The sequence below is a fragment of the Cannabis sativa genome, chromosome 1 (assembly GCF_029168945.1).
Source record: "Cannabis sativa cultivar Pink pepper isolate KNU-18-1 chromosome 1, ASM2916894v1, whole genome shotgun sequence".
Classification (NCBI taxonomy): domain Eukaryota; kingdom Viridiplantae; phylum Streptophyta; class Magnoliopsida; order Rosales; family Cannabaceae; genus Cannabis; species Cannabis sativa.
The window spans coordinates 42,351,757-42,365,345 of NC_083601.1; the positions used below are offsets into that span (position 1 = coordinate 42,351,757).

At 30.6% G+C, this 13,589-nt stretch overlaps 1 protein-coding gene across 1 annotated transcript; it reads left to right on the forward strand.

Moving 5' to 3' along the window:
- The first annotated feature begins 3,653 nt into the window (after window positions 1–3,653).
- LOC115704743 (AP2-like ethylene-responsive transcription factor AIL1) lies at window positions 3,654–7,665 on the forward strand. The gene is made up of 9 exons (XM_030631950.2): window positions 3,654–4,142; window positions 4,270–4,903; window positions 5,106–5,188; window positions 5,464–5,472; window positions 5,681–5,769; window positions 5,845–5,918; window positions 6,098–6,148; window positions 6,411–6,487; window positions 6,722–7,665. The coding sequence occupies exons 1-9, from the start codon at window positions 3,962–3,964 to the stop codon at window positions 7,291–7,293; spliced, it is 1,770 nt and encodes a 589-aa protein (XP_030487810.2). The 5' UTR covers window positions 3,654–3,961; the 3' UTR covers window positions 7,294–7,665.
- Window positions 7,666–13,589: the final 5,924 nt, after the last annotated feature.

Below are 13,589 nucleotides of genomic sequence, written 5' to 3' on the forward strand. Positions count from 1 at the left end.
TTTGATAGTAATGCGGTCTAGGGTTATTACCCAAGAAGTTATGTGAAGGTAAGAAAGTCATGATTTGCAATAATATTGCTAATCAAGTGAAAGCATGAATTAGGGTTATTAATCTCTATAAGTGTTATTTTGAGCATGCAATGATATGTTATATGAGAGACTATTTGGTATGTAATTTAGGGTTATTACCCTAAGATTCTATATGTTTTGTTATCTATTGAATACATACATATATTTCAAGAGTTATGTGCATAAGACATACCTTGGTTAGACCTAGTATATTACTAGGATAAACCACTGAAAGAACGTAATGTATGGATTACGTAAATATATATGAATAGGGTTATGTGAGCAAGGCATAACCAGGTTAGACTCGGTAATTATAATCGAGATAAACCTTACTAAGGCCTTATTGTAAATAAACGTGTGAGCGTAACACGTAGGTCTATGCTACATAGACATATATAGACGTGTGGGAGCAACACGTAGGTCTATGCTACATAGACATACATAGGCGTGCGAGCGTAACACGCAGGTCTATAGCAAATAGACAAATAGTGCAGTGGCACCAATAACTATATGATAAATATATATGTTGAGACTAAGGGTTATGCGCTCAAGGCATAACCAGGTTGGACTCGGCAACAAGAACCGAGATGAACTGATCTAAGGCCTTATTGTAAATAGACGTGTGAGAGCAACACGTGGGTCTACGCCACGTAGACATAAATAGACGTGTGAGCGCAACACGTAGGTCTACGCCACGTAGACATAAATAGGCATGTGAGCGTAACATGCGTGTCCGTGTCACACGTACAAATTTGAATAGCATTGTTGTTTATATTGTATGATGAGCATATTATTGATATGTTTTATCTTGTCTTCTTGGGCTTGGCTCACGGGTGCTCTACTGTGCAGGAAAGGGTAAGTCAGTGGCTGATCAACCATGAGTTTGAGGAGCAAGATGAAGAATGTACATGTTCAAGCCATATCAGACCAAGCGGGTTAAGGGTCTATCAGTGATGAACTTTTGAATTCTATTTTGCCGTTTAGGTCGGCTAGAAATAAATGACTTGTAATAGCGTTTGTAAATATTTTTGGGATCCCAACTATTTTAAAAGTTTTAAATATATCACAAGTTTATTTTCTTTCTGTTTAATATAAAAGTTTAAATTCTGCGCTATTTTGATTAGTAATCTCGTTTAGGGGATTAGGGTTTCATAAGTATTTTGGGTAGCGTGCCTAATTATTTAGGGCGTTACAGTATACCTCTTTTAACTTGATGTTTTTAATTTTTACTCTCTCTTTCAAAATCTATATTAATCAAAATTTTGCCCCAATTTTCCCACAAATCTATACATCTATCTACAAAGAACACAAATTTATTATGTTTTAAAATTATAACTTAGTGATGTGAGTGTGTGAGAATAATTTAAGTACAATACTCATAAAAAGAGATATGTTTAAAATAAATTTTATTTAGAGGTAAAAAGAGATATATTTAAAGTGGGTATTTATCAACTTCTCCCTTACATCCTCTGTCATTTATTTAATTCAAAGTAGCATGTTAACTTAAATTTAACTAAAAAAATATCAAAATGATGTAATAGTAAATATAAAAAGTATAATATTATTATGATGTAAATTTTGCATCAAGTTATATTGTGATCTAAATTAAAATTAATTTTTGCTATGTGACAAATATTCGCATTATAATTTGACACACCATTAGAATATATTTTTACAAAATAAATTATATTTTACATTTACATTACTTAGTTGCATTTCCAAAAATTGCACGTTACATTAGCAAATTGTTGAAAAAATGTTACAAAGAGAGGATACATACAAAAATGGTTAGAACTCATTCTAAAGAAAACGAAGTACTCTACAAAAAAAATTTCTTTTTATTCTAAAATTGTTAATTAAGATTTATTCTATTCAGTCATACCATCCCAACTTTATAAGCCGTTAAAAGTTCTCTTGAGTTATTGGGTTTGCTAATTTAAAAAATTTTGTCTAATTATTTAATTTTATCAAATGTCTGATACGATTTACTTTAGTATATATGAAAGTTCAAGAGATATAATTTAGTATATGTACATTCGTCACATTAGACATTAGTCACTAAAATTAAATAAAATTTGATAGAATTATTTTGATCCACTAATCTTAATAATTGGGGCTTGAATGGTCTATGATTTAATATATATATATATATATTTATATATATATATATTTATATAACTTAAAAGGTAGGGGTTTGTTTTTAAAAATTAAAATTGAATATGATTTTGAGTTTTATACTAAAAAAAAATAAAAATAATAATTTTATGTTTTATGTATTCCAAAATATTAAATCTAAAAATTCTTTAAATATTCTCTTATATTTTTATTTTAAGATTTCCAACCAATCACAAATTTAATTTTTTATTGAAAGTTTGCTATATTATTTACTAAAAATACAAATCTACTAATAAAATAGCATGAAAATATGTCTCACAAACTTAAATAAAAATATGTAGCACGATCCAAATAATTGGTCACTTTGTTCTTAGATCCTTTAACAAAAATATAAAAAAGACATTATTTAAAGAAGTAAGTAGATGTTTACCATTAACCACTTGGGGCTAGCTCAAGTGGCCATAGGTGGGTGTGTGAGTGTTGGAGGTCCTGGGTTCGAGTCCCAGGTAAAACATGATGTAATATATAAACGCTTGAATCAAAAAAAAAGTAGATGTTTACCATTAAAAAATAATAAGCCCAAATAAAGAAATAATTTGGAGAGTATGTCAAATTGCATGAACAACTCAAATTAATAATAGAGTATTGTTATAGAGTACCAAATGTGCCCAACACTATTTATAGGTGACGCTTATAGTTTGTGATATTTTTTAAAAGTTATTTTTCGAAAGTTATATGAGATTCATTATTTAGTTATACCAATAAATACTAAAAAAAAGATATTAAGCATTAATAATATTTTTTTATAACAATTCTCTTAATAATAATTTAATCTAATTAAGAATCTCTTTAACTCCCACAATTACAATAACAAATTATATTCTTAAAAATAATTTTTTATTTACAAAATTTGGATTTTTGTTTCCAAATTATTTAGAAAATAATTCTTCAATGAAACACACAATTTTTTAATCATAACTGAATTACAAAAATGGCCCCTTAAAATAAATATACATTTAAGTCATGTGAAGCAAGCTCTCGTGTTCCCTGGCTAGGGTATGAGTATGACACAAGTACACCAAAATTTCAAAAGACCAAATTTCATCTCCAAAATTTGACCAAACTTTCGTACCATATTTGGCTTATTCTCTTCAGTCGGTTTTCAATTATCATTTATCATTTTCACTTTTATTTTTTATATTGTCATGATCCATACTCCATACTATATGTCGTGGCCATCTCTGCAAAATTCTGAGAAGAAAAAAAATGTTAAACAGAGATAGAGAGAGAGAGAAAGAAAACGGCACAAAACCCAACATTTTAAAGAGAAAAAAAAATACAAAAACAGAATAAAAGACGAGAGGGCACTTTGTAATTTTGTTATAATTATTATTTTTTATTTTTGTTTAGGATTTTTTCACAAAATAAAAATAAATACACAAGGCAGAGCAGCAGATGAGACCCACTCTCTCATGGGTCCACAGTAAAATGAGGCTTGCATGACGAGTAAATACTACTAGTACTACACTCCCCTTTTACTCTGAACTATAAATAAAAATATTGAAAAGGAAAAAACAAAAAAACAAAGAGAAATATAAGTAAAAGAAAGCACCTCCATATATATCCCCACCACCATTACCAGCTTCGAAATTTGAGCTCTCCAAACACCAAAAAAAAGAAAAAAGAGAAAAAATTCGGAGAGAGAAAGAGAAAGACAAAGACAAAGAACGAAAGAGAAAGATTTGATCATAATAACAACAGAATAAGCAACAGCAACATGAGTAATTGGTTAGGTTTTTCTTTGACTCCTCACCTGAGAATCCATGAGGATTTTCAAAATGGAAGAGAAGAAGACCAAAACGTCCATGGAGATCATCATGGCTTTTCTCATTCTCATCATTCTACTATGTCTGCCATGCCTTTGCGCTCTGATGGCTCTCTTTGTGTTCCTGCTCAAGGTATATATAATATATATAGTGGTGTATATATATATATAAAGACCTTGCATGTTCAAAACTTACTATATATTTTTAATGGGGTTTATCAAGATTAGATTTTGAAGTGCATGTGTTTATTTGTTTTAAGATTGGCGATATGAAAATCCAAACGAGGAAGATGAGGGTCCGAAGCTAGAAGATTTCTTGGGGTGTTGTTACTCATCAAGCTCTTCTCACCAAGAAGAATCAGCAAAAATCTATTGCCAAAATAACAACCAAGATCATCATCATCATCATCATCATGACCAAAATAACCCAGAATCCATGTCCGAAATCACAGTTAATCTCGCTTCGAGTTTCAACCCTAATAATAGTAGTAACGGTGTGGAGATGGAACTAGCAATAGATCAAAATAATCCCACAACAAACACTTCAAACTTAATCCAATCTTACACTCATCACTACAACGATAATAATGCCATGTACAAATCCTGGCTTACCCAAACGCTGCCTTACACTAACGCCGCCTCTGAAAAATCAGCGTCTGAGGCAGACGGCGGCGGCGGCGGCGGCGGCAATAACTTTCAGACTCTTTCTCTTACGATGAGTCCAAGCTCACAGAACGGTGTTGGGGAAATTTCGTCGTTGCAAGTGGCCACGACGGCGACGGTGGAAGGTGGCCGGAAAAGGTCAGGGGGAAAGTCCTTAGCTAAGGAACCTGTTCCTCGAAAATCTATAGATACTTTCGGGCAGAGAACTTCTCAGTACCGCGGAGTTACGAGGTAACAGTAGTGTGACTATTTTTTTAATAATGAAAAAATGAAAAAAAAAAAGCAAAAGTAAACACTTCTTTTTCTACTTTAGGATGAGAATTTAGAATCTTGGGGGGTATTTCTTTTTATATATTTTTAGGGGATTCGGTTTTAAGGGTTTTTTCTTTTAATATATAATATCTGTTTTTACGTAAATTATTTTTGTGATTAGGCATAGATGGACTGGGAGATATGAAGCCCATTTGTGGGATAATAGCTGTAGAAAAGAAGGCCAAACAAGGAAAGGAAGACAAGGTGAGACTAGCTATGATAAAATAAATATATTTTTTAATATTAAAGAAAACATTTTTATAAATGTTTTGGCCATTTTTTATTTAATAGGGAGGAAAGTGAACTGTTTGTTTGTTCAAGAATCTTGAATCAAAGGTTGAACTTAAAAAAGGATGTTCTCTTTTACATGTTTTTTGTTTGCAAAGGAGTAAGGAATAATATTATGCTAACTGTTTGTTACTTCGTTTCATGCATTCCTTTGGGGGGAACGACTTGTTTCACTTGATCAAAAACTTCAGTTTACCTTGGTAGGTGAAAGCTGATAAATTCTCATTCCTTTGTTTGGCCATATCTATTTGGATGTTTGCTTTTATATATTTATTAATTTATTTCTTGCACTTAGCTTTTTCCTCTAAAATCATTTGTGTATATATATTTCTCTCAAAGCATCGAAAGGTGTGCTAGATTTTGTTTTTTAAATTTTCATGTCCTAACGTTATAGAATCAATTAATCAGGTGGTTATGATAAGGAGGAAAAGGCAGCAAAGGCCTATGACTTGGCTGCTCTTAAGTACTGGGGACCAACAACTCATATAAATTTCCCTGTAAGTTTTTGCAACCAATATTATTATTGACCAACTCATCCTATCTAGCTGTTTATTGACTTTATAAATTCTCAGTTAAGCACATACGAAAAGGAGCTAGAGGAGATGACCAATATGACAAGACAAGAATTTGTAGCCAACTTGAGAAGGTGTATATATATTTCTATATAGTGTATAAGTATAAATTTATCTACATACTATAATAATACCTTGTTACTTTTTCCACCATAAATTTTGTTTTTGCCGTTTTTCTTAAATGATAATAAGTATTAAGTTGGACCTTTTTTTTTTATTTGAACATTATTATTGTCAACGAACTTATAAACAGGAAAAGTAGTGGCTTTTCAAGAGGAGCTTCTATGTACAGAGGAGTGACAAGGTATGGGAGAAAGCCAACTTTAATAATGAAGCTTTTCCATTATTTATTAATGCCTTTGCAGCTTTTTTTTTCTTTTTTTCTTTCTTTTAAAGACAAAATGCTATTAATATTATTAGTGCAATAATAGAGAAGCAGTGTTGGGTATATATTGGACATGCCAAATTAGTAAAATAAGGTCACCATCGGCCGTACACGTTTATCAATTTTTATTTATTTTTTCTTTCTTATTTCTTTAATGGCTGGTTTCTTTTTGTCCCGACAGACACCATCAACATGGAAGGTGGCAAGCTAGGATCGGACGAGTTGCTGGAAACAAGGATTTATACCTTGGAACGTTTAGTAAGTTAATTTTTATCCTTAATAACCTCTTCAGTCTTTTTTTTAACTATAATTATAATATAGTTAATTTTTTTATAGGAAATTGTTATTATTTGAGCCTCACTTGTTTTAAAATTCTAAAATTCTAAAAAATTGTCACAATAGTTACCAATCTTTGTCATTCTTGCTAGGATATATAATTAAGTAGTTATTTGCAGCATTGTTATTTATTTATTTATTTATTTCTAACAATAGGCACACAAGAGGAAGCAGCCGAGGCCTATGACATTGCAGCCATAAAGTTCAGGGGCACAAGCGCAGTAACGAACTTTGACATAAGTAGATACGACGTTAAGAGGATTTGCTCCAGTTCCAAGCTTATTGCTAGTGATCTCGCAAAACGCAACTCTCCAAGAGATGTTTCTGTTGCAGTGGCAACCCTCGACAGCGACTTTAACTCTCGCGTGCCCTCGACGTCCTCACCGCAGCCACTTTTGGCCATAACAAACAGTTGTGAGGCCTCGGACGAGCTTGTTGACATGATGTGGAGTACTAATACTGCTCCCAATATGGATGATCGTCATCACCAGCCCCAAGAGATTAATTCTGAGACCAACAATAGCACGTCGTTTGCGGCGCCTTTGAATGGTAGGAACTCACCAAGTGGTGGAGAGTTTGGGGAAGGAAGTGGCGGAGAATTCGCTCATGCTTATTTTATGCATGGGAATAGTAGTAGTGGTAATAAGTACGAGCAGAATGGCAATGGTGGAAATATTGGTTTGGTTCAACAGCATGCTCCTATGTTTGCGCTTTGGAATCATGAGTAGTGGAAGTCACCAGTTAATTTGAATTCCAAAAACAAGATTTTGTGTAGAAAATGTGGCTCTATTTAAGTTATAGGTTGTAATGGTATGTAGTACAAGTACTATCCTAGTTATAAACTTAGATTGATTTAGACTTTTTCAAAAAAAAAAAAAAAAAACTTAGATTGATTTTTGTGCTAGAAAATGGAAAGCTACCCTGAATATGATCAATGTGGTATTTAAAATATTTATGTTGCTTTATATTGTACTTAATTTTCAACTCTTTTGGACCCTCTATGTTTCTATGATGAGAAAGAGAAGTAGAAAAGGTTAAGAAGGTTGAGCATGATGTTTTTCCTTTGGTTATTTATTATTAAATGTGATATATATTACAAACCTTGTCCACAAGATCTCGTATTTGTTTTTTTTAAAAAAATCTGAAATTAATATAGTCTGAAAATTTTATCTTTTGTTTAAGTCTTCTAATGATTTATGCATTATTATGATATCTGTACATTTAAACATATAGAACTTAGTTTTGAAGATGATCCACGTACGTAACTATGTATCAGCTGTTAGTACGACAGGGGTTCTATATAATGATTTATAAATCATTCTCATGCTTTCATGCATGTAATAAGTTGATGGGTAAGGTTCCAGTACCGGGTATTTCAGTAAATTTTTATTTAGTTCGGTATTTATGAAAATTTTTAGTCTAAATTTTTTAATAATACTTATTGGAAAAAGTTTTGAGTTGTTTGCCAATAAGTTTTACATATATTATTGTACAGGCATGATAAATAATTTTTTAATTTTATTTTCAGTATTGTTATTTTATTATAAATTATTTAGAATTTTTTAAAATTTTAAAAATAATATTAAATAATTACAATACAACCTAAGCATTCATATAAAAAATAAAAAAATTAGATTAAAAAAATAAAACTTTTCGAAGTGAATTATTACATATTTACGGAAGGGGTTTAAAGTGAGGGTGTTTGAAGTTACGGTGGGGTTGCGTAGCAGGGGATGATGATGCTCCCTCTAGCCGGCGCAACAAATAAAACAATCGGTGTACATTCAAATAACAGTACGTACGTTAATAAGGCTGGGAAGATACCAGGGTGCATAGTGACCAGGTGCACCGCAAGGAAAAAGTCAAAGAAGTGGGGGCCCTTTTGACTATGACATAGAGAGAATCTAAGCAGTAAACACTTTACAGTGAACTGAAAGGCGTGTCTTAATTTGCGTGCCCTTTTGACGCAAGGCTTTATTAACTTCTATTTACTCTCATTTCCTTTTTTTTTATTATTTTTTTTTTTATTTTAGTTCTAATTTGTTAGTAGTCAGAGGCCTCCTCTGCCCGTTTTAAAGAGCCCATCAATCTACCCAACCTCTTCCAATCCGGCCCTATAATAATTTATATTCTACATTTTTTTCTTCTTTTATTAGGGTCACCAAATTTACTCTCTATAATATAAAAAAGATAGGCAGTTCTTTAATTTTTTTGTTAAATTTTTTTAATATTATTTTAATAAAAATAATAGAACTATTATTTTTTATTATTTTACCAAATTAATTTGTATTAATCTAATAAATTCAAATTATAAAATATTATCAAAATAATCAAATGTTAATTAAAGTAGAAAGTATAATTGGAATAAAAATAATAAAAATGTCTCTCCACTCTATAGTTAGCTTACTTTTTAATTATTTTAACTAAAAAATAAAGAAAATGAGATGCTTTTAATTAATGAAAAATTATTATTATTTTATTTTTAAACTATGCCTCACATATCTTCATATAATAAATAGTATTATACAAAATGGCTAATTATAGAGCACGTACAACAAATTTGTAAGCACTTTAAAGTGTTAAATATCCATATATATTCGGATACTAATGTACATTTCATAACAAGGCAATTTGGGGTAAAGAACTTGTGTTCATTAGTTCATATATTTTATCTAAAGCAAAGTAAATAAATTTGCATGTTATTTTGATCTCAACTACTGAACTAAATCCACAAGAATGAATGGCCTTATAATTAAAGGAATACCAGCTACTACTACTACTATATACTGGTTAGCTAAGCTATATTGTTTAGGGAAACGATGACCTAGCTGAAGGATATATATTTATGCTTTTAATTGCCTAGAAACACGAGAAGGAAACTGAATTGAAAAAAATGATGTAAATTTTGATAGAAGTGTATATGTACGGACATATGGGGTTAGGGGGTGGGGTAATGAAAATTTAGATGTATAGATATGGGAGCAGAAGGAAATCAACATAAATCTAGCTAAAAGAAACTTGCAGCTCAGCACGGGACATTTACGTACACATACGTATATATGTTATAGAATGAGACAATATATAGACAAGATACCTCAGCAGAGACATTTCTCTATCATTACTTATCAAATAAATAATAATATAACCTGCTCTCTCTCTCTCAAGGTCTCTTTCTACGCCTACGTACTAAGTATTATTAATAGATCTCTCCTCCTACGTTTTCCTACATCTTTTGATTAATTAATAGCCCTTAGATCTCCCTACCCTGTTAGCTGATCACCTCAGTTTTCAGCTATACATTATATATATATATGTTCCCCACGGTTCCTCTCTCTCAATCTTAATTAATTTCCAGCTGGGTCTATCTACCTAGAGTACGTATTCTAGCTGTTGAATAAAAAAACTGTCTTACTTCGCGGTTCAAACTTCAAATACATTTTGTTCTTTATTTCTTTCAACTCTATTTACAAAACGTGAAATGACAAGTTAATAGTTACACTACTTCAAATGGCATTCATTTGAGAATTTTTTTTTATTATTTTTGGAGCCATTATGAAATGTAACACTTTATTTGTAGGTGTCGACAGTTAATTAATTAGATACTTTGAATTATGTCAACTGGTTCTATTTGTTGGCTGTATTGTGAAAAATAATGGTAAAAGTGTATAATGACTTTGCGTAAGGCGCCTGATTTGGTTGTTGCTGATACATATATATTTTTTTTATAGAAGGTTGTTAGATATTTAAATGTGTGGTATTTATATTTATAGGATTTTGGGATTTTATTAGCTCATAAATAAAGCGTGGGGGTATGGCATTGCACCGGTATTTGTTGAATTTAATTTCTATATATTCTAAATTTTACATTCCACTGAAAGAAACGGGGTTTTAGCTAGCTTTTCGGCACAAGAAACCCAAATAAATGACTGTAATTATTAGACGACAAATCTCACTGTATTCTGTAAAAGCAGTTTAAATTTGCTCAGACAGCTGAATAAATATGTATGTACTAATGGACAGAAATTCAAAAATTATGGTACTATATCTATCTCATTAATTATCTCTGTTAAGATTTTTTAACAAAAGAAAAAAGCAAGGTGCTGAAAATTATTAAAGAAGGGCATGCATTCATGGTTTCATCTTAGGGTCACACTAAATCTAGTTGTTTTGGTTTTTAGGTGTAACTATTATAAGAAACAAAATGCAACAATTTCCAAGGCGTATATGGGTTCAGGATATGGGAAGAGGTTGCCTTTTATCCTTTGGGTTTTGGCCCATCTGTTTCAATATTCCATCCTCATCCATTTGCACTTGTTACGTCAATTTACCATTTTGCCATGTAAAGATAAAACAAAAACAAAATCAAATTCAAAGTTGGATTTCGATTAATTAATTAAATAAATCCTGTCAAGTATATATTTTGTTCACACCTCAGGATTTGATTTGATGATCCGTTATGTGTCTTAATTTTGTTCTTTGTTCTTTATTTTTTTTTTATATAAAAATAGAAAATAATTATAATTGTGTGATTGAGAGGTATTGTTTGATGGGACAGGAAGGAAGAGGGAAGACAGTTCGTGCTGTCACTGTAAAAAGGGCACTGTGGTAAACTGCGGCTGGTTTGCTGAAGCGGCCAAACATGCTTCTTGCTCTGACTGCATCGTACTAAGAGCTACGCCTCTATTGCCTAATCACTACAATACAATACAATTCTCTCTTTCTCTCTCTCTCTCTCTGCCCACGTGACTGTGCTTCCATCTCCATTCCATTTCCAACCTTCTTTCGTCGTTTTCTTGCTTCCGTTTATGGGCCCATTGCCATCGCAATTTGCATGTCCAGCCCAATCAACTGAACCCTCAACGTCAAGCCCAAATTTAGTTTACTCGGTCCGTATATTGAGTGAAATTGGAAAATTTAGACGTGGCATCTAATTTTACATCTATTTTACAAAAATAACCAAAAAAAAGTGTATTAATGTTTTTGTACCATGTGTCTTTATATGATTTTTTTATGGATTGGGCTTATTTTACTACTAGTGTAATTAATGGGAAAAATTGAAGAATACCCCTTTTTTATACATTAATTAAATTTATCTTCAAATAAAATTTAATTCAAAGATACCTCTTTTTATAAGTATTATACTCAAATTATCCTCACAACTCATATAACTAAAACATAATTTCAAGTATAATAAATTTGTGTTCTTTAGAGATAGATGTCTAGGTTTGTGGAAAAGTTAGGAAAAAATTTTAATTAGAGAAGAATAAAGACTATCTTGAAGTAATATGAGTAAAATTGGTAGAATAATTAAAAAAAAAGATAAACATAATAGATTTTTTTTTTAAAAAAAAGTAAAAATTAAAGACATTAATTTAAAAGAGATATATGGTTTAATTTTCTCGTGATTCATTTATTTGCTCCGATAAATGAGAATACATATTATTATCAATTTGAGCTGTTTATTATTATTATTATTATTATTATTACTTCAGTTGATAATAATTTTTAGTTGTTCGAGTTAAGTTTTATTGTTTGATTTTTTTTATGTAATTTTTTTTTATTATTATTTTGTTGTAATTTTTTTTTTGTTGTTTTTTCTATTTGTTACTAGTTTGTTTTATTTTTTTGGTAAAATCTAGTTTTGCTCTAGTTTTGGTTTATTATGTTGTTCAGACTTTAATCTGTTTTTACCTCTGATTCTATATTTTTTTTCCAAATTTTATTGTTCCCAATTTTAGAATGCTCCAATGTCCTTAGTGCTAGATTTTTCATTGATGTATTTGTATGTATCGTTTTGTATAATTGTGGTCATGATTGTTGTTTTGTCGAAGATTTATGGTCTCGACAATGTATTTTTTCGAACAATAGAATTTCTTTGCAATAAAGTTTGTCGAAAATCTTAGGTGTAATTTTTGGTGAATAAAGTTTTTATTTTTTTTTATTTATTTTTTTTTTTTTTGAAATAAAATCATCCAACTTTATTTAAGTGCAATCATTCATGATTACAAAAAGCAAATCGGTAGACACCTCATTGCTCAAAAGAGTACGATCAGCGACAAAATAGGAAGCTCGAGCTAACGCATGAGCAACTCTATTTGCAGACCGTCTAATAAAAATAACAGAAACACCCCTCAATTGTTCTAAAAACATTTTACAATCAGAAACAATACTCCCAAAATATGACAATAAAGGAAGATCACTCCTAATTGCTTGAACCACAGATAAACAATCCGTTTCAACAACCGCCTCTTGCCAATCTCGTTGTTTATTAGTTTCAGCACACTACAAAAACATTTATCTCTAACCGCAACAAAATTTGTTACTAAAATAAAAAAGTTATGATTAATTATAAATTATATTTTTATATTATCACAACAAAAATTATAAATTATTGTGATTAAATGTATTTTTATCTCTAAATATGAATTAGCATATATGGTCAGCTTTTATTAATATCGATCATTGTTTATATGATATTCATACATGATTGCAGAGTGGTTGATATATGCTACCAACAATGTGTTCCTTTAGTTTGACTTAATTGTCCTGTAAAGTTTAGATTTTTCTATGTATAAAATTTTCAAAAAGCTTCAGCCATTACCTTTTTTTTTTTCACCATATCAGATATTATATGCTCACTTTTCCCCGTAATAATAATTGGACCACTTTTTTATTTAAAAGTATCTTACTTTCGTAAAATTGAGTCAACACTTTATCAATATATCTACTTTTTTTTTTTTCTTTTCTAAGAGTATAATTCATCTGTGGTCTTCTTGTATAAATTACAATTCGTCTGCGTTGCATGTTGCATGTTCTTTTTAGTCCTTTAGGTGAAAGTTTTGACTTTTGTGTTGTTACTAACTAGCTTAATATTTTTTTTATATCAATTTGATCATTTTCTAGAGGACTTTGGTTAAGATTCTCTTATATAACAAATATGTCTGCAGGGTGGAGGGATCCAAGAAAGACTTTATACTGTCGTTAACTCAGGTGTCTTACTTGTATTATTTGTGATTATGATTAT